Genomic DNA, 27271 nt, shown 5'->3' on the forward strand with positions numbered 1-27271 from the left:
TTTGGATTATACTGTCACTTTTAATTTTAATAAAATAGATAATTTCATACTACATAGAGAACAAGTCCATCCACTCATTGATAAAATTTTAGAAATATTTTCTATAAAAAGTTTAGTATTTCATTGGGAATGAATCCATTTGAGCAACATTTCTATAGGTACAGCGTTCCCATCCTCACCCCCATTCTTAGAGAAAATTTAAAAATACAGAAAAGTACAAAAAATAAGACAAGATATCCATATACCACAATCCAGAACTATCCAATATTTTGATATATATATTTACTTAGTCTCTTTTGTGTTTAAGAGAAATGGATGTTTACATATAAAAATGAAATCCCCTTTATCCAACCCCAGTCCACCCCTCCCACACTCATCCCTTCCCTTCTCCATTCTTCACAGGCAACCACTATCAAGAATTTGGTCTGTATCCTTCCATTTCAAAAGCATTTTAAAAACATACACACATATATGTATCCATTACTGATATATAGTACTGCATTTTGTGAGGCAAGTTTAATTCAAATTTACAAAAATGTCATGGTATTAGATGGGTCATACTACAACTTCATTTCTTCCCTCTTAACATTTTTGAGATCTTTCTCTGTAATACATGCAGACCTCATTTGTTACATTTTACAGATATACAATATCCCATCATAAATATTTCCCATTATACTCATGATGGGCATTTAAGTTGTTTCCAATTTATGGCTACTACAAATCATGCCACAGTAAATAGCCCGGTACATATTTCCTGAGCATACAAACTCAGAGTAAAATTGCTATTTTTCAATTCATTATAAGGAATGTTTCCTTACTCCCAAGGTCATAACCATTTTTAGTATATATCTTCTTCATATCCCTGTTTTTAATCCCCATGGATCTTACCTTTGTATATAGTTCATGGTCTCTTTTTTTTCCTTGGAGGACAAATTAGCTCCAAATCATTTTTAAAATAGTCCCATTTTCTTCTCACCTCCTGATGACATTTCTATCCTAAATTCTAATAAATGCATAGGTGCTTCCAGAATCTCTTTTGTTCTAAATTAATACCACAAAAGTCTTTTCCTTTACAATACTTAAAACTTATTTTTCTTATTATATTGGTGACAATCTCCAGATCTATGCAGACAGCAATGATAGCAAACATGTTCCCCATTCCCAATTTAGTGGAAATGTGTCTAAGAGTTTCGGCATTACCTTTGCTGTAGGTTTTTTGTTGGGCACAGGATTTTTATAATACAATGTCTTTTTTTCTCTTCAGTATGATTTCTCTGGTGTCCAATAAGTTTTTAACTTTTGTGTCATTTGTGACTTTGCTTCAGAATTATTTCTGTCTTATGAGGTGTAAATTCCTGATGAATGCTTTTCAATTTTCAAGATATTCACAGAGTTTTTAATGAGTATGAATTTTCTGGTGTCTAATGTGATGTGACTTCTGGCTGAAAGCTTTCCCACATTCACTACATTGATACGGCTTCTTACCTGTGTGTATTCTCAAATGTAAAGCAAGGGTTGAGAATTGAGAGAAAGCTTTCCCACATTCATTACATCCATAGGGCTTCTCACCTGTATGGCTTCTCGCATGCACAGTAAGAGATGAACTCTGAGAGAAAGCTTTCCCACATACATTGCATTCATAAGGCTTATCACCTGAATGAATTCTCACATGTACAATAAGTGACGTTCGTTGAGAGAAGGCTTTTCCACATTCATTACATTCATAGGGTTTCTCTCCAGTGTGAATGTTTTGGTGTTTTATGAGGTACTTCTTCTGGCCAAAAGCTGTTCCACATTCATTACATTTAAAGGGTTTCTCTCCAATATGAATTTTCTCATGCTCAGTAAGGTTTGATTTGCCACTGAAGGTTTTCCCACACTCCTTACATACAAAGGGCTTCTCTCCTGTATGAGTTCTCTGGTGTCTGATGAGGTTTGACTTCTGAATGAAAGCTTTCCCACAATCTTTACACTCAAAAGGTTTCTCTCCAGTGTGAATTTTCTGATGCGTAAGGAGGTTCTCCTTCTGGCTGAAGGATTTTCCACATTCATTACATTCAAAAAGCTTCTCTCCAGTATGGGTGTTCTGATGTTTAATGACATACTGCTTTTGGCTGAAGGCTTTTCCACATTCATTACATTCAAAAGGTTTCTCTCTATTATGAAAATGCTCATGCTCAGTGAGATTTGATTTGTGGCTGAAGACTTTCCCACATACCTTGCAGGCAAAGGGGTTTTCCCCGCTACAAATTTTCTGCTGACTGAGGTGTGACATCTGAATGGAAGCTTTCCCACATTCACAAGATTTTTCTCCGGTATGAATTTTTTAATGAATGAGGATTTACTTTTGGCTGAAGGTATTTCCACATTTCTTACATCTGTAGAACCTCTCTGTGAGTGACCTTTCGAAGGTAAAGTAAGGGATAAGGTTCGAGAGAAAACTTTATCATACTCAGTTCAAAGGTTTCTCTAAGTGTAAATTTTCTAGTACTCAAGTTTTGTTACATTCACTGGTTTCTACCCAGTATAAATTTTCTTCTGCTCAGTAAGATTTGTCATCTAGCTAAAGGCTTTTCAATTTTCCTCAGAAGCACAGGGTTTCTCTCCAGCCTGATTTCTACATCTACTGAAGAGTGACACGTGAATGAAAGTTTTTCCACATTCAGTAAATTCATAGAGTTTCTAATCCAGTACAAATGCTGTTATCAGATGGGATTCAACTTTTTTTAACTGAAGGCATTTCCACACTGATTTACACTTAAAAGTTATTACCATAAAAGGTAAGCTGTGATAGGATTTTCAAACTAAAAAAATTGATGATTCTTTCCTACACAATGTCCCTCATGATTAAGTAAGTCTAAACTGTTTCAAACTCTTTCTAGGTAAGGTGAAGAAGATATTGCCTTAAAAGATACAAAGTCTGAGATCAGAGAAAAGTATTTTTCCAATTTTCTTATATTCACACCTTTTTTCTTCAGTCTTTACTTTACTGGAGGTGGATACAACTTGCCTCCCAAGTCTTCCTGCCTCTCTTATCTGCTCATCATCTTCTCAGGCTTCTTCTAAAATGGAGTACAAACAATCATCATTTAGAGGAGTTAAAGTATAAAGTGTTTAGAACTGTGGCTGGCAAATGGTAAATAAGCATTCAATAAATGTTAGCTTTATGTTATCATCATTATTTATGAATTTCCCATTACTAGCAAAAAAATTTCAGACTATGATTGTTAGGATTAACTCTGCTAGCCCATTTCACAATATAAAAGCCGCCTCACAACCAATGTCTCCAACTAAATTTTCACAAGGAAACTGTTGTGGAGGGTATCTGGGTAGAAAATTAACATTCAAGGGTACACAAAGCTTAGATTATTCTTTTTCATTTCACAATTCAGCAACTGAGTGTAACAATGAGAAGTTAATAAGTAGGATAAAAAGATGACCACATAAAATTGAAAGTCTAACCTGTGATGCCTAAGAAAGGGAAAGGGATAATCAACAACTGCTTCCTCCCAAAACTCCACTAAATGACAAAAGGGAAAACACAAAACTCACAAAAGGGATATTATAGGAGACGTCGGGATACACAGATATTAACTTTTTTGACGATAAAGCACAGGAAGATTTTCAACACAGAACTGGGGAAGTTCAAATAACAGAAGTACTGCAGAAGAGGATGCCAAGGTCAAGCAAGGCAATTTGTGCCACAAAATATCAAAAAGATTCAGAAAATGGAGGAAATCAAGTGCCTTAAAACAAAAATAAAGGATAGGAGTTGAAAAAAGATTACATAAGGTGCAGTTAGACCTCTACTTTCCTTGCCAAGACAAAGGACCACTCCCTCATATGAAATGGAAGCTATTCTTTGCAGAAATTTAATCAGAGAAGCTCCAGACTCAGGGGACCCAACAAATGAGTTGACAGGGGAGAGGTGCTATACCGAAATCAATGTGATTAAATCTATATAAAATATAGTGAGAACTTTGGTACTATTCTACAGCTGAGGCAAAAAAAAAAAGCTGGCGACCAGGTATACAAACCTGATAATAGGATATGAAAGCATCCTTCTCTGGAAAATCTAAAAGACCCATGAAAAATCACATTAGGATGCCTCTCCAAGATAATACTTGTTGCTTGTATGCATTTCTTTTGCCAAAACAAAGGCTCTGGCCAAACCTAAGTTTCTAAGAGTAAGGCAGTATAACTCTTCTGCAAGGAGGAGACCCTTGGTCCATGAGGCCTTTTACTTTTTATGCACTGAAGCCTACCAGAAGACTAGGAGCACCCAAGCATATCATTCTTAAATATGACTGTGCAGCCAATACTCCACACACATTTGAGGAACCCCACTAACATGAAAGCACAATATCAAGAGAAAAAAGAAACTCTAAGGAAAAACAGGCAAAGAAAAGCAAACAAAAACAGAACTCTGAAACTAATCACAAATGATTATGAGAAAATGTTTTATCAGAGAAACGATAACAGGATTTTTAAAGCAAGAAACAGAAAGAAAAAGTTCCCTGAGAAATTAAGACTGGGGGTGGGGAAGGGATAGAGAAGGTGAGGTAGATAACAGTCTCTTTATTGCAGAAAGACAATATATTGTTTTACCCTAAGAAACAAGAATGGCTCTTGTTTGGTCAATGAAATATAAGCACGAGTAATAAGTATCACTTCCTGGTAGAAGCTTTCAGATGACAAATTCAGAGGCTAAACCAAAGTAATATGTTTAACAACTAAGTAAAAAAAAAAAAAAGTTCCAAAAAACAAAAGGAGAAAACTGATCAGAAGAAATAGTCAAAGAATAAAAAACTCATCTACATCATGAATCTCTAGACTCTTTAAAGGGCCCACTTGATACCTTGCACAATGAATAATAAATATATATATAGTAGTATACACATACACATATATTTCTCTTGTTCACCAATGAATGACAGCTGTCTCAAGGAAAAACACTTGGGCAAATCATTTAAGTTGTGAGTTACACTAGCCACTTTTTTCATGGGCACGATTAATTTGCTTTAAATAATAAATGACCGCCTTACAAAATGATTATTCAGACTTGGGTATTGCTTGGTACTTTCTTCAGACAAAATGAAGACAATTCTTTAAAAGAAAAACTGACAGCACACACTGTCAATGATAAAATTTGAGTTTTCAAGCAAAAATTAAAATTCTGGAAAATCAGTATCCTCCATGAGATTGATAGTTTCTAAACTCTTAAAAGACCTTTCTAATGAGATTGGTAGTGCTGTTAACAAAATCTGATGTTTTGATATTATATAATAAGATATGTCAACATTTTAAAGATCTGCATAACTCAAATGACCAATGCATGATGTTACAAAATCTTGAATGGTTAAGAGATCCATTCAAAGTGTCAGACAAACAAAAAGTTTAAGACATGGATTTTAAGTAAAAGAATGAAAGTATCTGAAATAGTTTCAAATTCCGCATTGAGGCTAAGCTTGAAAAAAATTACCACTGTCAAGTGTTGGTGGAGTACCAAAGAATATCCACAATTACCTGAAAAAGGTATTAAAATACTTCTTCTTTTTCTAACTACATCTGTATGAAGCCACAATTTTTTAATATATTTCAACCAAAACAGGTTACAACAACAGAAATGAGAATCCAACTGTCTTCTATTAAACCAGAATAAAGATATTTACACATGTGCAAAACAATGCCAGTCTTCTAACTTCTTTTATTTTGGAAAACTTATTTTTATTAAGAAATAAAAGTGATTTAAGTTTACATGTAATGGGATTATTATTTGTGTTAAACAAATTAATGTATATTTTTTAAAGTTTCTCAATTTTACTTCTAAATAAGGTAAATTATCACTAAAGTCCACATATACCAAAGCTCTTTGGGGGTCCTCAAGTTTTAAGAATATAAAGATTACTGCTAATGGGTATCGGAGTTTTCTTTAGTGGTGATGAAAATGTTCTGAAATAGCGGTGATGGCTGCACAACTTCGTGAATATACTAAAAATCACTGAATTGTACATCTTAAAAAGATGAATTTTATGTTGTGTGATTCATATCTCAAAGCTGTTATTTAAAAAAAAAAAAAAAAGAATGTAAAGAGACCAAAAAGTTTGAGAAGTGCTACTCAAAACACTTACCATTATTCATTCAACAAATACCTTTTCTTCTACTTAATATGTGCCTGGCACAGTTCTAAGCTCTACGGATAAACAGCATTGGACAAAATTGACAGAATTCTCTGCCTTCAACAAGTTTACATTCTAGTGGACAGAGAACAAATAAATAAATGAGATGGGTTGTTAAAAAGTTAAAACTACTAGGGGAAAAAATTAGGAAAGGGGTAAGGAGTTTCAATTTTAGATAGAGAGCCCCCTGAGAAGGCAAGATTCAAGACATGAAGGAAGAGAGTGATCCTTACAGATTATCTGGAGAAAGAGTATTCTAAGCAGAAATTAAACAAGTTCACAAACCCTGAGGAAGAGCTTGCCAAGCATGTTAAATGTGCAACCAAGGAGTCACATTTTATGTACATCACATTCGTGTCCTTCTTTGACTTAGCCGGATCTCTTCTATATTTTAACTTTAGAATCTATAAAATTTCCTAGAAGCAGGTCCAGTAACATGCTCCTAAAAAAACTTCTCCAATCTTGTCTTTTACTTATAAACATCATTGCCTGAACTCCTAATCACAATCAGATTCACTTTTCTAAAATAAGTGTTTCATATACTTGTAAACTCAAATTTGTATGTAGCTAAGTCTTAACATCTTAACTATAGCTTGGGATGCTGGACTGCATTAATGGCTCTATTCTTTTCCTTGAATGGCTGAGAATAAATATTTTTTAAATATGAGGGGCAATATCAAGGCAGGGAGGAAGGAGGGAAAGAAAGGTTAGACTACAAAAACAAAAAAGACAACCAAATCCAAAGTTTAAACTTTGACTGCATTCTGGCATTTTAAAAAATGTTACAGAAGGTACTGGGAAATAATTTGGGAAATAGTGACTGAATATTACATAATTTAGGACATTATGGCTAACTGTTTAAGGTACGCTAATAGTATTTTGGTTATGCCATTATTTTTAGAAAATGCATACTTAATTTTTTAGGAGTGAAGTGTCATGGTGTTGCAGCACACATAATACGCATGCATAAGGATACAGACACATAAAAAAACAAATGTGGTAAAATATTAATTATTGACTCTATGTGATGGGCATATAAAAGATCACTGTACTCTTCAATGTTAATCTTTGAAAATATTCATAATATAAAAAAATTGAAAAATTAACAAATCCTTCCACAACAATTCATACATTATTTAAAAAGTACCTCATATGTAATCAAAACTGGAGACAGTAGGGCCTTCCTTTCAACAGGTTCATAATATAGACTCAACATATCAAAATATAAAAATATAAGTATTAACTAGGGTCTTCTGAACTTCTATGGAAAATGTTAAGTAGCATGAACAATCAGATGAGAAATCAATAAAAGAAGTAACAGGTTTAAATGTTCAGTAGCACCTGAATAGATAGGGCATTTCTTGGTTAGTTTGAAGTTTATCTCTTTAAAGGCTTGAGTAACCATATCGCATGAGAAAAGAAATAATCAACATAATCTAAAATAGTTTTGAAGTGATCTCTGGACCTGAAAATAATGAGCTGAAATTTCTAATATGGATAGGATATTAATGATTTCATTGTCTGACAAAATGAGAATGAAGTCAGTCAGACAGCTGTTTATCCTGTAAAGAGATAAAATGATGGCGAGCAAGATGAAAAGGCTGGAGCTGCCAAAATGAAAATATTATAAAGTTACTTATTATTTCAGAATGAATGGGTCTTTTCTAGGAATTAATTTATAAAAGGAAGGAGGAAAGGCAGAATATAGTGTTCTAGGAGCCACCTCCAGTAAGAGGATAGAAGAAAAAAAAAATAAAAGCAAAAGATGAGGAAACACTTAGAAAGAAAAAGCAACACCTCAGGTCATTAAAGCATCAATAAAGCAGAAGTAGGAGAGAATTCTTAGAGGGGTGACAAACATAAATAGATACTTCCTTCTAAAATAGTTTAATAAAGACTGCCCACTTTTCATGTTTTTGAAAGAAAAAAAGACAAAAAAAAAAAAAAAACTAAACTGTTGGTAAGAGTAGGAATTAGCTATAATTCTAATGTCTTATGAAAAAGGATGTTAGTAGGCAGTGTCATTGCTATTTTTAAAAGAGCTCTCATGCACAATGCTCTCCAAAAACATAAGGCCCAGCCTCAAGGGTCAAATCACCATCTCTCTGTTTGTAACAACAGAATCCAAGTATGTTGGTTGAATACAGGAGGTATGGTGGGCCCACTGGCATCCCTGAAGAGTAGGAAAAGTACAGGTAGGAAAAAAAATGGTAGGCAGGGAAATGTAGAAACACCATCATTTTATAAAACAGCTTGATGGTATAGCAAAGCAGAAATGGTCACAACTTTCCATTTCCCTAAATTCCTGACTTGTATATCCAACTGCCTATCTGACTTAGGTGATCAGTAGACATGTCTCAATTAACAATTCCCAAAGAAAACTCTTGTTCTATCTCCAGACTTCCTAAAGTATTCCTCTCTCAGTAACTTTTAGTTAAAACCTTGGAATCATCAAGGACTCTTCTCTCATAACCGACATATATATAATCAATCTATCACCCAATCCTTAAGAATCTGACTGGTCTCTAGCTTAACTACTATTTTCTTATCTAGATTACTGCAATAGCCTCCAACTAATCTCCTAGTCTTGCCCCCAGCCCATACCTTATTTTCTATACTGCAGCAGAAATGTAATTCTGATCTTATCACTCTTCTGCTCAAAACTCTTTGATGGTCTCCCAAATCACTGAGATCAAAGGCTTAAGTCTATGATTTGGCCTGTTATCTAACCAAAGATACTCTTAGTCCCTTTTGCTCACTCACCCTGCTCCAGCCCACTGCCCTGAGCACTATTTCTAGAACAGCAAGCTCAACCTTAGAGTTTTTAACACTTTTTGTTTCTTCTGGCTGAATACTCTTCCACTAAATACCAAATGCCCTGCTCTCACACTCTCGATCTTTTTACAAATGTCATCCTCTTACTGACCTTTCCCTGACCAACTGGCCCTCCAAATGCCATTTCTCCTTAATTCACTATCATCTTATAGAATATATTTTTTACTTATTTATTCAAAGTTGTCTTCCCAAACTGGAATACAGGACTCAGGAGGGAGGAATTTTTGACTGCTTTGATCACTGACATTTCTCTAGTATCTGAAATAGTGCCTAATACATATCATTCACTAAGTACTTGTTGAATATATGAATATACCACATTGGTAGAAATGTAAATTGGTTTACTTCTTTTGAGAACAATGTGCCTATTTCTATCAAATCTATAAACATAACTTTGACCCAGTATTTCCACTAAAGAGTAAATTATTACCTAGTTGTATCTGCATATTTCTGCAAAGCAATATAAACAAGTATATGCACTTGTGTCCTCAATAGCATAAGCCTGGAAACAACCTAAATGGCTATTAATAGGAAACAGGTTAAATAAATTATATAGATAGAGAATCTCTCCAAGAAAAAAAAACTACATACACAATGGAATACATACAACCATTATTTATATGAAAAGGAAAACAGAAGACTTTTATATATTCATATTTGCAGCAGATATATAACATATGCTGGCTCATTCACAGATTGCCTTGAGGAGGACAGATGTGACTCATAAAAGTAACTGCATTTTGAAAAAGTGTAGGACTGAGGCTTAGAGGTAAGAAAAGGCTTTTTCATTCTTTATTGTTCAAAATTTTTTACAAGTTCAAGTATTATATTAAAAAACAAATACAGACGCATACATTCTCTCTCTTTCTCTCACACTCACATACACACATGCCCACATAACAGAAAGGCAGAACTGATTTCTAAGGCAACAACTGAAAGAGGTATACAGAGGAGGAAGAGAGGGAAGCAGAATTTATTGATGTATAATGGGGGAGGTGAATAAGAAGACAACAGGAAGTATCATCATAGATGTAAAATATAATTCTGAGGCATTTAACCACTGAAAGAATGAGAAAGCGCAAAATAATAAAAAGAAACCTGTCAGACAATATGTAAAGACTTAAAACCAGTAAAAGACAATACATAAGGAAAGAGTCTATACACATCGCGGGATATGAGACTGAGGGTAACAATGAAAGAGAGAACGATCACACAGACAGTACAAAGAAATATGAATGTGGACATCCAGATTAGAGATAAGAGGGGCACCTGGTCCTCTACAACCTAATTAAAGAAGCAGGGTACTGAAACCAAAAAAATGATGACTAGAAATGTCACTCAAATATCTTAAGAATTCATACCAAGTGATATTCCAAGAATACAGCCTACAAGAAAACATCCTTAAAAACCTTTCAGAGGTATCAATACTGACTGAACAACTGTAACTTGTCTGGTTATCATTCACTCACCTGGACAATTTCTTCTCCACTTCCTTCTCCACCATCCAGTTTGTCTTCTTGCTCCAACAGAGGATCACATACAGTTTAGTCAGTCTACAACCTGTTACTGGGGAAATGACACAGCACTAGAATGTTAATGCTGGGGCCAAAGTACCCTCCTAAAACTCAGGCTGAGCCCTGGGGCCTCAGGACCTTCTGAAGGATGAGGAAGGTGCAGTTTCCAGGGGTGCACAAGGAAGCGGCCCTATGAAAAAGAACAAAGTAATGACCTTTTGCCTTAAAAATTAAAGTACAATTATATGAGCAGAGAGACTAAGACTATTTGAATCCTGAATATCAAAGCAATATTCATCAAACCATTTAAGCCTCCACACATCTTGAAATGGAAGTCCCTTTCCGAATTTTAGTTACATAAGAAAGATGTTCATACTTTACCTGACTAGTTGCTATTGTTCTCTGGCACCACACTCCTGCATAGATTCCTGAGGGGATTTTAACTGTAGCCCTTATTCCTGGATGAATTCAATACTCTCATCTATAACTGTAACAACACATGCCTATTGGAATTAAGCTAAATGTGTAGGAAGTTGTTCTAACAGTCAGGAATAAAAACTCAAAAAAGTTTTCCTGGAATCCTAATATTTACTTTGTTTAAATTAAACTCTAAGGAAAACTACATATTGGAAATGTCCTGTATATACATGTTCTTCCATTCACTCAAAAAAACATTTTTAAGAACATTATTAGGACAAATGACAACATCTGAATGTGGACTGGATTAAATAATAGCAATTTTCTGAGTTTAACTACTATACTGTGGTTGTAGAAAAACAAAATGTAAATGATTGGTGAATTTGGGTAAAAGGTATAATGAGACTTCTCTGTACTATTCCAACTTTTCTATAATGTTGAAATCATATTTAAAAAGCCAAATTCTATAAAAAAGCTTAAGTTACTATTTACATACACACTATGTATACTATGTTGAAAGAGCTTTGTCACCAATTTGTACTGTGGTGTGGCAGACATGGAAGGCTTAATGTACACAGTGATGTACACAGAGAGAAACAAGAGAGGGTGAGTTGGCTAAAGACAATCTGTGAGAGGAAGGAGATCAAGTTTGATATTCTGGATAGTGTCAGGTTTCTGAGGAACACACAAGCAGATAGATCCATTTTTGCATATGTAGTTGAGCTCAGAATAGGCCTAGAATCAAAATGGGTATATGTCAGTTGTCAGAATATCCTGCTGCTCAAGGAACAGATGGAATGTAACTGTGATTGCTTACAGAGAATATAGACAATCTGTGAAGAAGATGGTCAAGGACAAACAGAATCCTAGGAACACTGATAATCAAGGAGGCAAGAAAAAGGATCACAGGAGCATTGTGGCTGCTTAGTTTTAAATCTTTCAAATACTTCTCCTTTTTGAAAACCATACAAAACATCAAGAATAACGGGAAAAAGACCTGAAAACCCATATCCAAAAAGATACTTGCATACCGATGTTCATAGCAGCATTATTCACAATGGCCAGGACATGGAAGCAACGGAAGTGTCCTACAATAGATGACTGGATAAAGAAGCTGTGGTACGTATATAAAACGGAATATTACTCAGCCATAAGAAGAGATGAAATACTGCCATTTGCGACAACATGGATGGACCTTGAAATAATCATGCTAAATGAAATAAGCCAGACAGAAAAAGTTGAAAATCACATGATATCACTTTTATGTGGGATATAAACCTAAAAGCAACAAATTAATAGGACAAACAAACAGAGACTCATGGACATGGACTATAGACTAGTGGTTACCAGAGGGTAAGGGATGGGAGGAGGGGGAGGTAGACAGGGTAAAGGNTCTTTCAAAAAGAAATCCACCAAGAACATATCGCAACGGCCAATAACCAGGACAACTCTGGAGAATCAATGGATCAATGAATGATGACTCTAATGAAATAAGCCCGAACAGGGTGAAAATCACATGATATCATGTAGGATATAAACCTAACAAATTAATAGGACAAACAAACAGGAACTCATGGACATAGACTATGGGCAATGGTTACAAAGGATGGGAAGGAAATGGGCTTGAGGTAAAGTCAAATATGTGAGCAAGAGAAATCTAACTAAGGGGTGGAGCAGTGCATAGAAAACATATATATATATATCTTATTGTTAAAAGTGTACAGATGACACTGTGGATTTTGTTAACAATGTCATAAATGAAATAAGGAAAAAGATTATAGACATCAGGCTTCCTATATCTGGTTAAGGAAGGAAGGATGGATAACGGGGAAATAACACCAACTGGCCGATCCATAACCCTACCTCTTTAATGAAACTAGTAGAGAGAATACATGTTAACTCTAAATTATATGTAAATGTGGCCTAAAACACCCAAAATAACAGAGGTGGTACATGAACCACAATAGTGTGATACATGTAGCAAGAAAAACTAGACAATGGTGAGAAGTCCTTGACATTACAGATCTCAGAAATAACTAGCAAATATTCATTCTCAGAATGAGGGATTTACCCTGAGTAAGAACTGTTGTAACTGAGTCTAATAATGAACAACAAAACTAGGGACAAAAAAACTTCCAAATTCCATGCACCTCTGCCGAAGGCAGGCCCAAAACAGGGAGGCTTAAAAAGGAAGTTGCAAAGAAGCCTAGAAAATACTGGAAATGCTGAGGAGGATTCTATTCAAAGTTCAAAAATCTGCAGCTAATATTCCCTTACAGAATGAGTAGGCCTCACCTTAAGAGGAAATTGATGAAAGCAAAAACAAGACTAAACAGAAAAGGACTGCAGGAGTAAGCAGAAAGAGCAGGCTTAAAAAGTACAATAAATCATCAATAGGTTTTATGATTTTAAGTGAAACAATGCATCATGAAACCAATTTTACCACTGACTAATCAACATAAACAAGAGGTTCAGTTCCTATGGCATTTCATCAACATTATAACAAAAGGACACTGAAAGAAATGACATTATTCTAGGACCTGCTGTACACGGGAGTGGGGCATCCTCAGATTTAGCAACTTCTAATACTGAATACATCATCCTAAAAAGCAAGTACTATGAAGAATTACAGGAAACAGAGTTGGAGATAGAAGTTGGCCTCAACCACATTAGGGTCACCAAGCCAGGGAAGGTGCACAAGTCCCTTGCTTTAAAAACTAAAAGAGGCACGAGTTTTGAAGCATAGAATGCTACTATGCCTCCTCTTTCCTGGTACTTGTCTAGGACAATCTATCTCATACAAACATGAGTAATACAAAATAATCTGTGTCCATATAAGGATACTCTAAGAAACAGTGAAAATGAACAGCATAATTTAACTTATATGAAAAATAAATTCATCTGAAAGATACTGCCACAAAACACATAAAAAAGTAACAACATCAACAAAATGAGATTTTTAAAAGACACAAAATTTTAAGAAACAAGCAAAGCTACAAAAAGAACACAAAAGATAAAGAGAAGAACTGAGTAAAGAAAAAGGAGGGAAAAGAAAAAAACAGAATAGGAATGGACATCTTACTGGTTATCTTATTTTTGTTGTTTGATTTTTTTTTTGTTTAAAGACTGCAGAATCAGAATTTGGAGACCTTTTTGTTTCCGTGGTTAATGTGATCTTTCCTGGTTGTTGCATCTGAGGCACAGCAGTGGCCTCAGCCTTAAACTTTTTGTTTCTACTCACATCTCCAGAGACTCAGGCAGCATGAGTAATCTATATCTATACAGGTAATCATAATCTATATCCGACCACAAAAGCCAGCATCTTATTTAATGTGAAAACATTGGAGACATTCCTGTTAAATTCCAAATAAAGATAGGATGCTCACTGCCTAATTATAATTTAATTATAAACAATTGCTCAGTAAGTTAAGCAGGGAAACAAACTAATTTATAGACATCAACGAGCTTCATATATAACACGACTCCACTCACAATATCAAGTATCTAGAAGTAAACTTAGTAAAAAGTGTCTAAAACCTATATGAAGTAAATTTGAAAACACTCAAAGGGGGCCCAAAAGGAAGTTGTACATGGGTAGGAGTAATCATGTACATAGATAGGAATATTTAACATCATAAAGATCTAATGTCCTTTTCCCCTGTTATTTTATAAGTTTAATAAAATACCAATAAAAATGAGGTTTTCTTTTCCCAGAACTAGACTAGTTGATTCCAAAGTTTACACAGAGAAACAAATACGCAAAAATAGCTAGAAAACTGTAAAAGCCAAACGATAAAAGACTAGCTATGATAATGAAAAAAATTATAAAGCCTCAATAATAAAGAGATAAATATTGGTACACAAATATAGACTAGAAGATAGAAAACAGTATAAAGTTCGGAAACAGACCTAATACATATGAGAATTTATTATACGATCAAAATGGAATCTTCAAATAGTAAAGCTAAGACAGTTTAATAAATGCTGTTCAAAGAACTGGATAGCTAATAAAAAAAGATTAACCTGGATACACACCTAATATCCTATACCAGGATAAACTCTAAATAGATTAAAAATATAAATATGAAAAAAATAATAAATATGATAAACTATAAAAATTATTCCAATTAAGATTGGAAACAATCCAAATGTCCAACAACAGAACATCCAACAATTGAATCTACAGTACATGCACACTATAGCATCTTACATATTCAGCAGTTAAAAAGAAAAAAAGATGATTAAGAAAGGAGATCTCCAGGACATATTGTTAAAGTGAAGAAAGGAAGGAATTTATGTAAGGGGGGTAGGAGATAGGAGGGAAGAATAAACATATATTAGTGGCCCAACAAACAAAAAAAATCCCCTTGATAAACAAGAAACAAACAAGAAAATATACTTGAGACAAAGAATGTGATGGGGAACGGAGTAGAATGAGATGAGATGTCTCTGAAATGCATTTTTTGGTTAATCAGAATTGGATTACTTACTTTTCTAAATAATCAAATTCATTTTTTTTAAAAGCAGTCCTTGAACTTGAAGACAAACTGAAAGGAACCCAACTGTACATTAACTTGGTAACGTAATTCCTCAAAGAAAGTATTTCAAATGACTTAAGAACAGAGAACTCTGATTACACATCTTGAGTGGTATGCTTTCTATGGACAAAAATAGCTACAAAGAAATTTTTCACATGATACAGCGTGTGTATGGTTACTATTAACCCCTCCCATTTAGAGAAAAAAGTGCAGCTTCCTGCCAGCTTTAACGTCATGCAGAAATGCTGATTTCTAGGATTTGACATTTTCAGCAATTGAGAATTACTATATTTTGTAAATGGAAATACCACTACTAAAAACAGAATGCTGTGAATAGAAGGATGTCATTTGTTTCCAAAGACTATCGATATACTAGAGCAATATGAAATAATAATAGAAACGAGATACTTCATGGCAATCTTTGGGGTAAGGTTAGGGTTGTAATCCACAAGTTATCTCAGAGCCTCTGGTGAGTATTTTAGGGGCAAATAGGAAATGAGTTGGTATCAGTATTGTTATTCTGAAACCATTTTCTTTACATTGTAGGACAAAGCAAAGAAAATAAGTACTTATATTAACTGGTTTCAAAATGTATACTATGAAATACAGTTAGGAGCTAATTATTATACTGCAGTATTTATATTGAATTAGAAATACTAATATGAACTTATGGTTTTTAAAAATAGATTTTCTATGTCACTGAAATGGCCTTGAAATAATGTTACCCCTGCACCAATGAAAATATCCAGCATCCAGATCTTGGTCACTAACATGACTCTCCAACAAAAGGAGACATGGCCATTTCCAAGTCTGGGAGGGAAGGTACAAGGTGGGCCTAAAGTGCAAGCAAGCTCTCAAAAGTTAAATGCTGGCATGTCAAAATGAGACAGGAGGCAGCATGAAGGAGCGTCCCTGAGCTAAAACTGTGATAGTATAAGTGTCACAAAGTAAACTAGCTGCTATTATTAGAACACAATTTTAAAATGATGCTTACAGAAGAAAAAGCCAGGAAAATTTTGACATGATTTGAGGTAGTAACCAAATAAATGTAAGAGGAATGAAGAAACTAAAAAATCATCACTTTGCAACACCTGAAGAAATTATTGATTCAGCCAAGAATTATTTATTGATGCTAAACCATCTATTAAATGACTGAAGGGGAATGGACATTTTTATGATACCAAACTAAAACCATACGCATTACAAGTTGGTCACAAGAAGGGGAAAAATATAATCATTAATGGTAGACCAATCATATAGTATGTCTCTCCTGATATTATGCAATTTGAAGATCACCTCCTACATATTCTGGCCAAAAAAAGGGTCACAATTGGGGTTTTTGAAAAAATATCAGAGGTTCTGAAATTGGAACCATGAAAAGTAACTACCATAGAAAACAAAGAACAAACTTAATGACGGCAGTGGTGATGAGTTTCTAAGATCAACGTAACTTAAACGCAGAAAGCTAATCTTCTCATTCTAGTTATAAAAAGAAATGTCCTCCCTAAAAAATGTTTTAAAATATAAATGAGAACATCTATACATGTGAATCTTTCAGAAATTTCCACCAGGAACAGTACAAATGCCTGTACTTGTTCTAATGAAGTGTTACTTTGCAATTAGTAATAACATCACTATTTAACATTTACCCAGTACTTACTACATACAAGGCACTATTCCTTAGAACTTAGAACTCCACGATCTGCACAATCAACCTGTGAATCAAATACTATTATTTTTTCTACATTACTAGATGAGAAACTGAAGCACAAGGTTTAATACCTGCCTAAGGTCACTTAGTTACAAAGTGACAGAGGAATGAGTTAACAGAAGCAGTCTGGCTCCATGGACTATTTCCTCCTTAAAAAAAAAAAAACAAAAAAAAAAAAACCTTTAATTTTTGAATACATACTTTAACCTTTTAATATGAACAAAATTCAAAGAGCAACCTTGTGATTGTTATCATTTCCTGCAAATGCAGGTACATTTGTAGGATTAATTTCCAAATAGAAATAGATGGGTCAAAAAGAAAATACTTTTGTAGTTATTATAGATATTGCCAAATTGCCCTTCTTAGGCTAATATACTTCATGCTAATACTAACACTAAACTAATTTGTGAGGATTTATATTTTAAACATGTTACCCTTGGGCTTCCCACCTACCCACACCGCAACTATTTTTCTTTTTCAGTTTTACTGGCTCTTCTTGTTTGTCTATTTTTCCACATGAAGTGTGGAATCAGCTTATCTAGTTGCAAAAGAAAAGAAAAAAAAACTATATACTTTAAGATCTCATTAAATTAATAAATTTACTTAGGTTTGCACACACTTCTTTATGACCATCTTCCTACTACTTGGTGTATCTATTCTCATGTTATGTCTCTCAGTAGTATTAAAATTACTAATAGTTCTTCCTATTTCTTAATTTTTTCCTCAATATTATATTTTATTGCTCTTATAAATAGTGGGTTTTGTCTGTCTTCTAACTATTGTTTGTCTATTTGAAGGCTACTGATTTGTACATATTAATTTGGTACCCAATAACTAACTTATTATATAAAATTATGTGAAGGATGACTGTGAGTGAATTCCTTAGAAAAAGCATCTTTGCAAAGAGAATTTTCTTCATTACTTCACAAAATCCGTACAATCTGAGAACACCTCGATTCATTTAGGAATTAGGACACCTAGAACGTAGTCCAGACTGATGGATAAACATTCCAGCAACTAAGCTTTGTTCAAAGAACGAATATAATTGTGCCTAACCTATGACCAAAAACTCCTAACTCCCTAATTCTGGGCTTTCTGCACTATATGGACACTGCTTCTCAAAGTATAATGCTGATATTTAGTCTAGGATTTAACAGCAGCCCTATTTAATTATCTAAAAGATCTGGGGATTTGCGACTGGATGAAGCAGGCTGACTCAAACAAAAAGTTCCTTTGAAACATTCTGGGTTGTTTAAAGAAAAATGAAATCATGGTAATATACATTCTACCCCAGTTTTTAAAAATACGTTTTTATATAAAATTCCATCTTTAAACTATTTACCACTTAGCATTCTGCCCCTCTTCAAATCTTCAAGTAAAACAGATGCTCCAGGAAGATGGCACCGTTAGCATCAGCACTTTCGACAAGAAAAGTGCGGCTCAAATGTTATTACTTCAATGCTGGTCTCGTATAGCTACCTCTCAAATGCACCATACACAATCCTGCACCCAGTTTCTCCACTCAATAACCTCAAATATCCGGTCAAACGCGGTCAAACTCAGAGTCACACACGCTCGAACCCTCCTCAGAGGCCCCCAGCCCCACCCCGCACGTAGGCCAAAAGCTCTTAAACCCACTCCCCTCCCGCGTGCCGCGCTCCTTTTAACCCGGAACCCTCCCCCTCAACCTCCCGGACCCGACCGGCCCAAGACGCCCACATCCCACCTCCTACTTTCGCGCCACGTGGACCCAGGGGCCGGACTGACCCACGGACAAAGACCAAAATGTCCACTCGGTGCTCTGCGCCTGCGCACTCCGAGGGCTATTGAGAACTCCCACAAGCCCCTGCGACGCAGCACGCACCGTCACCATGGCCAGGCCCAGGCTGGTATCTGATTGCCTTCAATCAACAGCAGCACCGCTTTTCCGGCCTGGGACTACATTTCCCTTAAGGCTTTGTCGGTCGACACTCTGTCTCGCCTACGGGAACTTAGCTGCCTCTTCCTGTGATTATGGGCCTCTCCAGGTGAGCAGTCCAACCTTAGAGGAAAATTAGCTCAAGCCTGGTGGGAGGTTTGGGGCGGAGATTCCCTCTTTGAAGCCTCCCTGGCAGTGTCAAATGTGCCAAGTTCAGACTTTGAAGTACGAAGATGCCATTTTGTCTGGCTGGTCAGGTTATGGACTACGTTTCCCAGAGTTCACAGCGGCCCAACCTTACGTCTCGACGTCCTGGCGAGATCGTTAGCTCCGCTGGGACCCGGACACGACCAAGGGGAGGCAGAAGGTGAGGGGTCTGGGAGTCCGGGGCGGGGACGGGGCGTGTCTAGAGCTTCGGGTCTGTTCGTGCAAGCGGTAGCGTGCTGAAGGTCCAGGTTCTGAATGAGTCCTTGTGGCTTTGTGGTGTGACCAGGTGTGATTGGGTGCTTGAGTGTGTGCGGTTGTGATCGCCTGTCTCCAGGGTATATGTCTAGTTGTGTTTGTGTAACGATGTGTGATACTGTGTTGTCGTGTGGGGTCCTCGTGACCGTTGGGGTAATAGTGCTTGTGTCCCTGTTGTGTATGTGTGACCATACTCCTTGTTTTGGGTGGTGCCAAAGTAGTTGTAAATGTGTGATGGGTGCAGATATCTGTGTGATGTATGGTTTTGGATTGCATGATGTTATAGCCATATGTGGTACCATGTGCAATTGTCATGTGTCTATGACTGTAGTGACACTGTGTACTCCTGTTGTGTTTTTTGGGGTGTGCAGGTGTGGGATGGCTTTGCTTGTGTGAGTGTGACAGTGTGTGTCTCCAGAGTAAATGCTCAGTTATGAATAGTTGACATTGAGTGGGCTGGAGTTGAGTGCCAGTGATTGTGTGTCTCCGTTAAGTGGGTATGTGATTGTGACTGTGTGGGACATTTGTGGGTGTTGATGTAGGGAGTCTGTGACTAAAGGAGCCACTTTGTGTGTCACAGTGTTGAGATTGTCTGACTCTATCTTAGGTGTGAGATTATGATTACGTATAAGGGCGTGGAGGTGTCTGTGATTGTGTGGTTGTGTCCTGTGTCTCAAGAGTTGATGTGTGGTTGTGTTTGTGTGACACTGACCATTTGTGCAGCACCAAGTGTGTGAGTGTGAGGTGCCTGTGACTCCAGTGCTCCAATCACTGTCAGAACCTGGGAAGGAGCCCGAGGCAGTGATAACCTCAGCCTTAATCTGTAACACTGGGATTGGGCATAATGTCCAGTCTTCTCTGACCTCCCTCCTCTGTGTGGACGAGTTGGGAGATGACCATTCAAAAATGTCTTGGTCCCTCATAATTTCTTTTTCTTGAATTTTCTCCACTGGAGAGATTGAGAGAAGGAAATAATCACTATTGAACATCCACAAGTCAAGTTCAAGGTGCATCAGGTTCTTTCCCTAAAACTATTGTTTTCTAAGTAGTGCTTTTCTTTCCTTCTGAAACTTCTTGCCTAACAGAGACCATCACCACTCTCCACCCTCCCCACCAACCTGACCTGGTCTTCAGCATGTACCAATAGAATAAATTACTGGGTGTCTTAGAGGTGAACTGAAAAGCCCATATCCTCCCTGCTCTCTGTACATCTCATGTTCATTTAAAATTTTTTTTAACTTTTCATTTTGAATTAGATTTAGACATAAAACTATTGCAAAAATAGAATTCTTATATACTCTTAATTCAACTTCTCTATTTGTTAACATCTTAATTGTAGTACATGATCAAAACCAGCATATTAACATTGATACACTATTAATAACTAGTCTACAAATCTTATTCAAATTTTATCAATATTGGTCCCTTAGTGTCCTTTTTCTGGGCAAGGATCTAATCCACTATCATATGTTGCAGTTAGCGAGCCTCCTCAGTCTTCCTGATCTGGCACAGATTGTCAGTCTTTCTTTGTTTTTCATGACCTTGACACTTTTGAAGGGGACCGGCCATTTATTTCATAAATTCTGCAATGTAGAATGTTTCTTGATTTGAGGTTGTCTGATGCATCCCCATGATTAAATTCAGATAATGGATTTGAGGCAAGAATACCGCAAAAGTGATGTGTTCTCAGTGCATCATATCAAGAGATCCAGGAAGTCAACTTGTCTTCTTATTAGTGGTGTTAACTTTAATCACTTGGTTACAGTAGTGTTCCACTACTTTTCCATTATAATTAATGTGTCTTATGGAGAAACACTTAAGTCTATATACCCTGTTTCTCATTCTACTTCTACCTACTAATTTTTTTATATTTTTATTTTTTTCAATTATAGTTGACATACAATATTATAATAGTTTATATACAACACAGTGATTAGACATTTATATAACTTACACAGTGATCACCCCGATAAATCCAGTATCCATTTGACACTATACATACTTATTACAATTCTACTGACTATATTCCCCATGCTATACTGTACATCCCCATGACTATTTTATAACTATCGATTTGTAACTCTTATCCCCTCCCTTCCTTCACTCATACCCCCAACCCTGCCCTGATCAGGCAACCATCAAAATACTCTCTGATCTATGAGATTGTTTCTGTTTTGTTTGTTCATTTACTCTCTTCTCTAGATTCCACGTATAAGTGTTAATCATAAGATATTTGTCTTTCTCTGACTTACTCCACCCAGCACAATATTCTTCAGGTCCATCCACATTGTTGCTGATGGCAAGATTTCATTCTTTTTTTATGGCTGAGTAATATTGCACTGTATCTACGTACCACCTCTTCTTTATCCACTTGTCTATTCATAGACACCCAGGTTGTCTCCAAATCTTGACTATTGTAGATAATGCTGCAGTGAACATATGGATGCACATGTCTCTTCAAAGTAATATTTTGGGTTTCTTAGGGTAAATACCCAGAAGTGGGATTACTGGGTCCTTCTTTGTCTCTTGTTATAGCCTTTGTTCAAAAGTCTATTTTGTCTGTTATAAATATGGCTACCTCAGCTTTTTTTTTTTTTCCATTTCCAATTTCATGAACTATCTTTTTCCATCCCTTTACTTTCAGTCTCTGTGTGTCTTTCAGTCTGAAGTGAGTTTCTTATAGGCAGCATATGTAAGGGTTTTATTTTCTTATCCATTCAGCCACCCTGTCTTTAGATTGGAACATTTAATCCACTTACATTGAAACAAATTGTGGCTAAATGTGTAGTTATTGCCATTTTATTATTTGTATTTTTTATTTTTATTTTTCCTACCTTGTAAAGAAGTCCCTTTAACATTTCTTATAATACTTGTTTGGTGGGGATAAACTCCTTTAGCTTTTTCTTGTTTGGGAAGTTCTTTATCTGTCCTTTCATTCTAGATGATAGCCATGCTGGGTAGAGTAATCTTGGTTGTAGGTCCTTGCTTTTCATCATTTGAATATTTTGTGCCAATCCCTTCTGGCCTGTAAAGTTTCTGTTAAGAAATCGACTGACAGTCTTATGGGAGCTTCCTCACAGGTAACTTTTTCTTATGCTGCTTTTAAGATTCTCTCTTTGTCTAACCTTTGACATTTTAATTATGATGTGTCTTGGTATGAGCCTCATGGGATTCATCTTGTTGGAGACTCTCTGTCCTCCCTGGACTTGTATGTCTGCTTCCTTCCCCAGGTTAGGATAGTTTTCCATGTTTATTTCTTCAAATAGGTTTTGAATTCTTTGCCCTCTCTCTTCTCCTTCTGGTACCCCTCTGATGCAAATGTTGGTACACTTGATGTACCAGAGGCCCCTTAAAATGTCCACATTTTTTTGGATTCTTTTGTTGCTTTCTGATTGGTATTTTTTGCTACCTTATCTTCCAAATTGCTAATTCAGTTCTCTGCTTCATCTCATGTACTATTGATTCCCTCTAATGTATTTTTTATTTCAGCTATTGCATTTTTCATTTCCAACTGGTTCTTTTTTATATTTTCTACCTCCATTTTTATGTTTCCTACCTCCTGTTGAAGTTTTCAAGAGATCATTGAGCATCATTATAACCAGTGTTTTGAACTCTGCATCGGGTAGATTGCTTGTCTCCATTTTGTTTAGTTCTTTTTCTGGAACTTTGTTCTTTCATTTGGTGCATGATTCTTCATCTCCCCATTTTGGCTGTCTCTCTCTGTTTGTTTCTATGTATTAGGTAGAGCTGCTGTGTCTCTTCATCTTAGTAGAGTGGCCTTATGTAGGTGTTCTGTGGGGCCCAGTGTTGAAGTCTCCTTGGTCACCTGAGCTGGGTGTTGTTCCAGGTGTGTTTCTTGTGTGGGTTGTGGGTGCCTTCCTGTTATAGTTCTGCCTTGGTTGCTGTTTGCACATCAGTGGGAAGGATTCGCCCTCAAGGTGATTGGTTGTGAGGACTGGCCAGTGACTACAGTAGAGGAGCTATTGTGCACAGAGCAGGATTTGCTTTAGCAGGGCTCTGGTGCCTGCTGAGTCAATCCTTCGGGTGTGTCTTTTATGGAGGTGATTAGGTGATGCTCTGGTGTTGTCTGAAACTGACCACCAGGTGTGTTGGTTCTGGAGCCTCTTGAGAGGGGCTCTGTGGCAGGCCAAGTTCAACTGATGCCTATGCCTTGCCTGGGGCCACTTGGTATGAGCTACAAAATGATTTGCATATGGTTGCTACTTGTGTTGGGCTTGGAGGTGCCTGGGAGAAGTTAAATCACCAGTTAAGCCTGGCGGCTTCTAGTACTAGGCTTGGGGCTGCTTAGCAAGAGGTACGTGTCACGCCAAGGCCAGATGATTCTTATTTGGGGTTTGTGAACCTTCGAGAAATTTTAGGAAAGTCTGCTGCATGAGCCAAGACAAGCCATTTGTATGGAAAAGCCACTGTAAGTGGTGTGCTCACAAGTTGGGTGGGGCAGGGTCTCAAGGAATCACCAGGGTGGGGCGAACAGTGCTAGCAGGGTTGATGAGACTCAGATATGGCAGCTGCCTGCTTCTGCATGCTGGGTGAGGGGAGGGCTCAACAAAGGAACAGTGGCTTCTGCCAGCACTTATGTTTGGGAGAAAGCTGCCCCTCCAGCCCTTACCTTGAAGCCAGACAATTCAGTTCCTCCCTATTTGTCCCTGGCAGCTTTCAAGCAGCTGCCCCAGCATTCGAGTCCAGAGTGAGAAGACTCCATCAGCAAGTAAGTCCCTGCGCAGGCCCTTTAAGGAGAGATCGCCTGGGACTCCATTCACTCCCTCCGTCTCACATAGCCATAATCTTCACTGGGTTTCATAGCCAGAAGTTAAAGAGATTTCTCTTTCCAGTACTAGAACCCCAGAATGGAGAACCTAGTGTGGAGCTGGGACCCCTTGCTCCTCAGGGGGTACCTCTGCAGCCAAGATAGCCCTCTTGATTTTTAACCACCACACACAAGTGTGGTACCAGCCTATTCCCCATCTCCACCCCTCCTACCATTTAGTGTGGCTTTTTCTGTATAGCCTTAGTTGGAGGACTTCCATTCAGCTAGACTTCAGGTGATTCTCAATGATGGTTGTTCTGTAGTTGTAATTTTGATGTGGTCTTGAGAGGAGGCATGCATAGTGTTTACCTACTTCACCATTCTGACCAGAACTCCCTAATGGCTACATTATTGACAGGACAGACTTGCATCATCATAGAAAGCTTGTTGGACTGCACTGGTCTAGGCCTTTCCTGAAACTAAAAGTCATTTCAAATGATTTTCTGCAAACACACCATATATTTTTGGTCCACTGGTTTACCACTGCGCTTCACTCTGCTCAGAATGCTCTTCTGTCCCTTTTTCTGTCTATTGAAATTCTGATTTTTAGGCCCCAAGTCATGTTCCATAATTTTAGGAAATTTTCCTTGACACCACTCCATTAATTAAATTAGTCTTCCTTCTAACACCCCCACATGGAAAGCTTCTTGCACCTATAATTAAAACCAGCCTTACTACCCTCCTTAAAACCCCTGAGTTCTCATTCTCTTGAGGTACAGGCTATTCTCCACAGAACTCTAGCCTCAGCAACTGCCAGCCAGTGAGGAAGCAATGTTCTGCAGGAAAGCAACAGGGAGGGTTTAAATGGAAAAGTAGTGCTGGGCGAAGAGGCTGCTGCAAATTGAGTTCCCATTCAGGTCACTATTCCGAATGTGCAGGTATGCTTGTAAGATTCTTGTGTTACTGTGGTTTTCTTGCTCCTGTCTGGTGAGTTTAGCTGGGGCTGGAGGCTTTGACAAAGCCTCTGATATAGGTGGTATGGCCTCCTTTTGTACTTAGAAGGAGAAAGTAGAGCCAGGGAGCTACCCAGAAGTTTATGCTTGTTGAGCCCAGAGAAACTGGAAGACTTTGTTTTAAGAATGTCTTTTTCAAAAGGTTTGGCCTGCCAGGTATGCTGTGCTCCTAGCCTGTAAGCACTGTCCTCATCCTTAGAGGATAAAGTGGATGCATCTGAGTTATGATCTTTCTTGCTGCAGCGGCAAAGGAAGATCTCTTTGGAACAGGTGGGAGCTATCTAAGCCCCATCTAGGATATAGATTAGCAGCAAGATAAGGGACTGTCTGGGCCGAACTTCTCTTGCTGAGGTCATGGATTCTGTGTCTCTGCTAGAGCACATCTACCTTGAATCCATCTTTTGTTTTCCCTGGGGTTTAAGAAGGGGCTAGGCTTTGTTAACTCTGTAGTTCTTAGAATTAGTGTTGTGTGGTGGGACAAGGGGAGGGCAAGGGAAGCAAAACGTGGACATTGGAAGGACAATTGTTTTCAGCTCATTTATATAGGAGTGTGAGGCAAGCTCAGTTTATGAGAAATTTGTCTCTTCCCCCTCTACTCTGCTTTTTCAGGACTCTGTATTTGTCCAAGAGAAGAACCTAGAGAAATCTGAGCAGGTCAGGTAGTTCTAAAAGCCATGGCCCAGGTAAGTTGAAATTTTCTCTCTCCTTGAAATAACACCTGTCTTCCCTCACATGATATGAACGTTTGTGTTCTTATCCTGAAACTTCTCAGTTTCACTGAGCCCCATTCAGTAACCTGGTCCCAGTTCCTCCATTCCAGGGAATGAGTGATGGTGCTCCACGTCCCTTAGTGGCCCTCTCTTCAACAGTGTTCACATATGTACATAGGACTTTTACCAGAGTACCAGTGAAACAAAAATATATTCTCTTGAGAGCCTCCCTTATCAGAACCATAGTTGAATGAGGCCAAAGATAACTTGGATCTTTTCCATTAACCTAGATGGGTTTTTTTTTATTTTATTTTTTGTCACCCCTCCTCCTTTTGAAAAATCTTTAAACATTTCACACTATCAAAAGTTCTTTGATGCCACAACATAGATAGACCTAGTGGGTATTATGCTAAGAGAAATAAGTCAGACAGAGAAAGAAAAATACCGTATGCTCTCACTTATATGTGGAATCTAAAGAAGAAAATAAATGAACAAACAAAATTGAAACTCATCGATACAGAGAGCAAACTGATGATTGCCAGATGGAAGGAGGGTTGAGGGTCTGGGCAAAAAAGGAAATGGGATTAAGAAGTACAAATTAGTAGTTACAAATTAGTCATGGGGAATGTAAAGTACAGCATAGGGAATATAGTGCCAGATGGGTACTAGACCAGTCAGGAGAATCTTTGTAAATTATATGAATGTCTAACCACTGTGCTGTACACCTGAAACTAATATACAATAATACTGAATGTCAACTGTAATTGAAAAATTTTTTTAATTTAAAAAGTTCTTTAGTCTTGCAAGGGAATTTATGAGAGACGAGTAACTATAAAATGGTCCATTTTGAAGTTGAACAATATGTGTTGATTGTGGGCACATTTATTTGACTGAGGTACACCCTCCATCAGCTTTCTTATTTCACGAACAAGAAAAAATGGACAATGAAGGATAATAGATATTATCAAGTTTATAATAAACTGTGAAGATTTTACAAATCTTGTTTAAGCTAAATGCCCCAAAATAATAGAAAGATTATATCTTATAGGACATAATGCACAGTATTATGCAGCAAATAAAAATTCCTGTGTTTATTATAAAATTTAGCATAACAAAAAATATGCTCATGTATGTAACAAACAGGAGCAGTGGGGACACTGTTGTCATTTTCAGCGGTATAGTTCTTTTTTTCTGAGACCATCA

At 36.9% G+C, this 27271-nt stretch overlaps 2 protein-coding genes and 1 long non-coding RNA gene across 12 annotated transcripts in view; 2 read left to right on the plus strand and 1 right to left on the minus strand.

The window, feature by feature from the left end:
- LOC120592474 (uncharacterized) overlaps positions 1-5690 on the plus strand; it is a 38544-nt gene extending 32854 nt beyond the window's left edge. Inside the window, exon 3 of the long non-coding RNA XR_005650122.1 lies at positions 3615-5690. This is a non-coding gene — a long non-coding RNA (uncharacterized LOC120592474). The remainder of the gene's footprint in view (positions 1-3614) is intronic.
- ZNF146 (zinc finger protein 146) lies at positions 1-19062 on the minus strand. Of its 6 annotated transcripts, XM_039850170.1 has the most exons (4): positions 18924-18983; positions 17269-17346; positions 10487-10721; positions 82-3065 (listed from the first exon to the last, which is right to left on the minus strand). In XM_039850170.1, exon 4 carries the CDS (start codon positions 2276-2278, stop codon positions 1400-1402), a length of 879 nt encoding a protein of 292 aa, XP_039706104.1. In that variant the 5' UTR covers positions 2279-3065; positions 10487-10721; positions 17269-17346; positions 18924-18983; the 3' UTR covers positions 82-1399. The 6 variants fall into 6 exon arrangements, with proteins under 6 accessions (XP_039706108.1, XP_039706106.1, XP_039706107.1 ...); XM_039850174.1 differs by lacking the exon at positions 17269-17346 and having other exon boundaries at positions 1-3065; positions 10487-10583; positions 18924-19062; XM_039850172.1 differs by lacking the exons at positions 17269-17346; positions 18924-18983 and adding an exon at positions 18540-18805 and having other exon boundaries at positions 1-3065.
- ZNF565 (zinc finger protein 565) overlaps positions 19036-27271 on the plus strand; it is a 27687-nt gene continuing 19451 nt past the window's right edge. Inside the window, exons 1-4 of one of the 5 annotated variants that reach the window (XM_039850153.1) lie at positions 19086-19224; positions 19373-19482; positions 24252-24306; positions 25968-26041. In XM_039850153.1, coding sequence (XP_039706087.1) covers positions 26033-26041 — 9 coding nt within the window. In that variant the 5' untranslated portion in view covers positions 19086-19224; positions 19373-19482; positions 24252-24306; positions 25968-26032. Of the gene's footprint in view, positions 19225-19372; positions 19483-24251; positions 24307-25118; positions 25284-25967; positions 26042-27271 lie in introns of those variants that run through there. The other 4 variants (XM_039850151.1, XM_039850154.1, XM_039850155.1 and 1 more) reach the window with 4 other exon arrangements.

Source organism: Pteropus medius, unplaced genomic scaffold (assembly GCF_902729225.1).
Source record: "Pteropus medius unplaced genomic scaffold, Ma_sr-lr_union100, whole genome shotgun sequence".
Lineage (NCBI taxonomy): Eukaryota > Metazoa > Chordata > Mammalia > Chiroptera > Pteropodidae > Pteropus > Pteropus medius.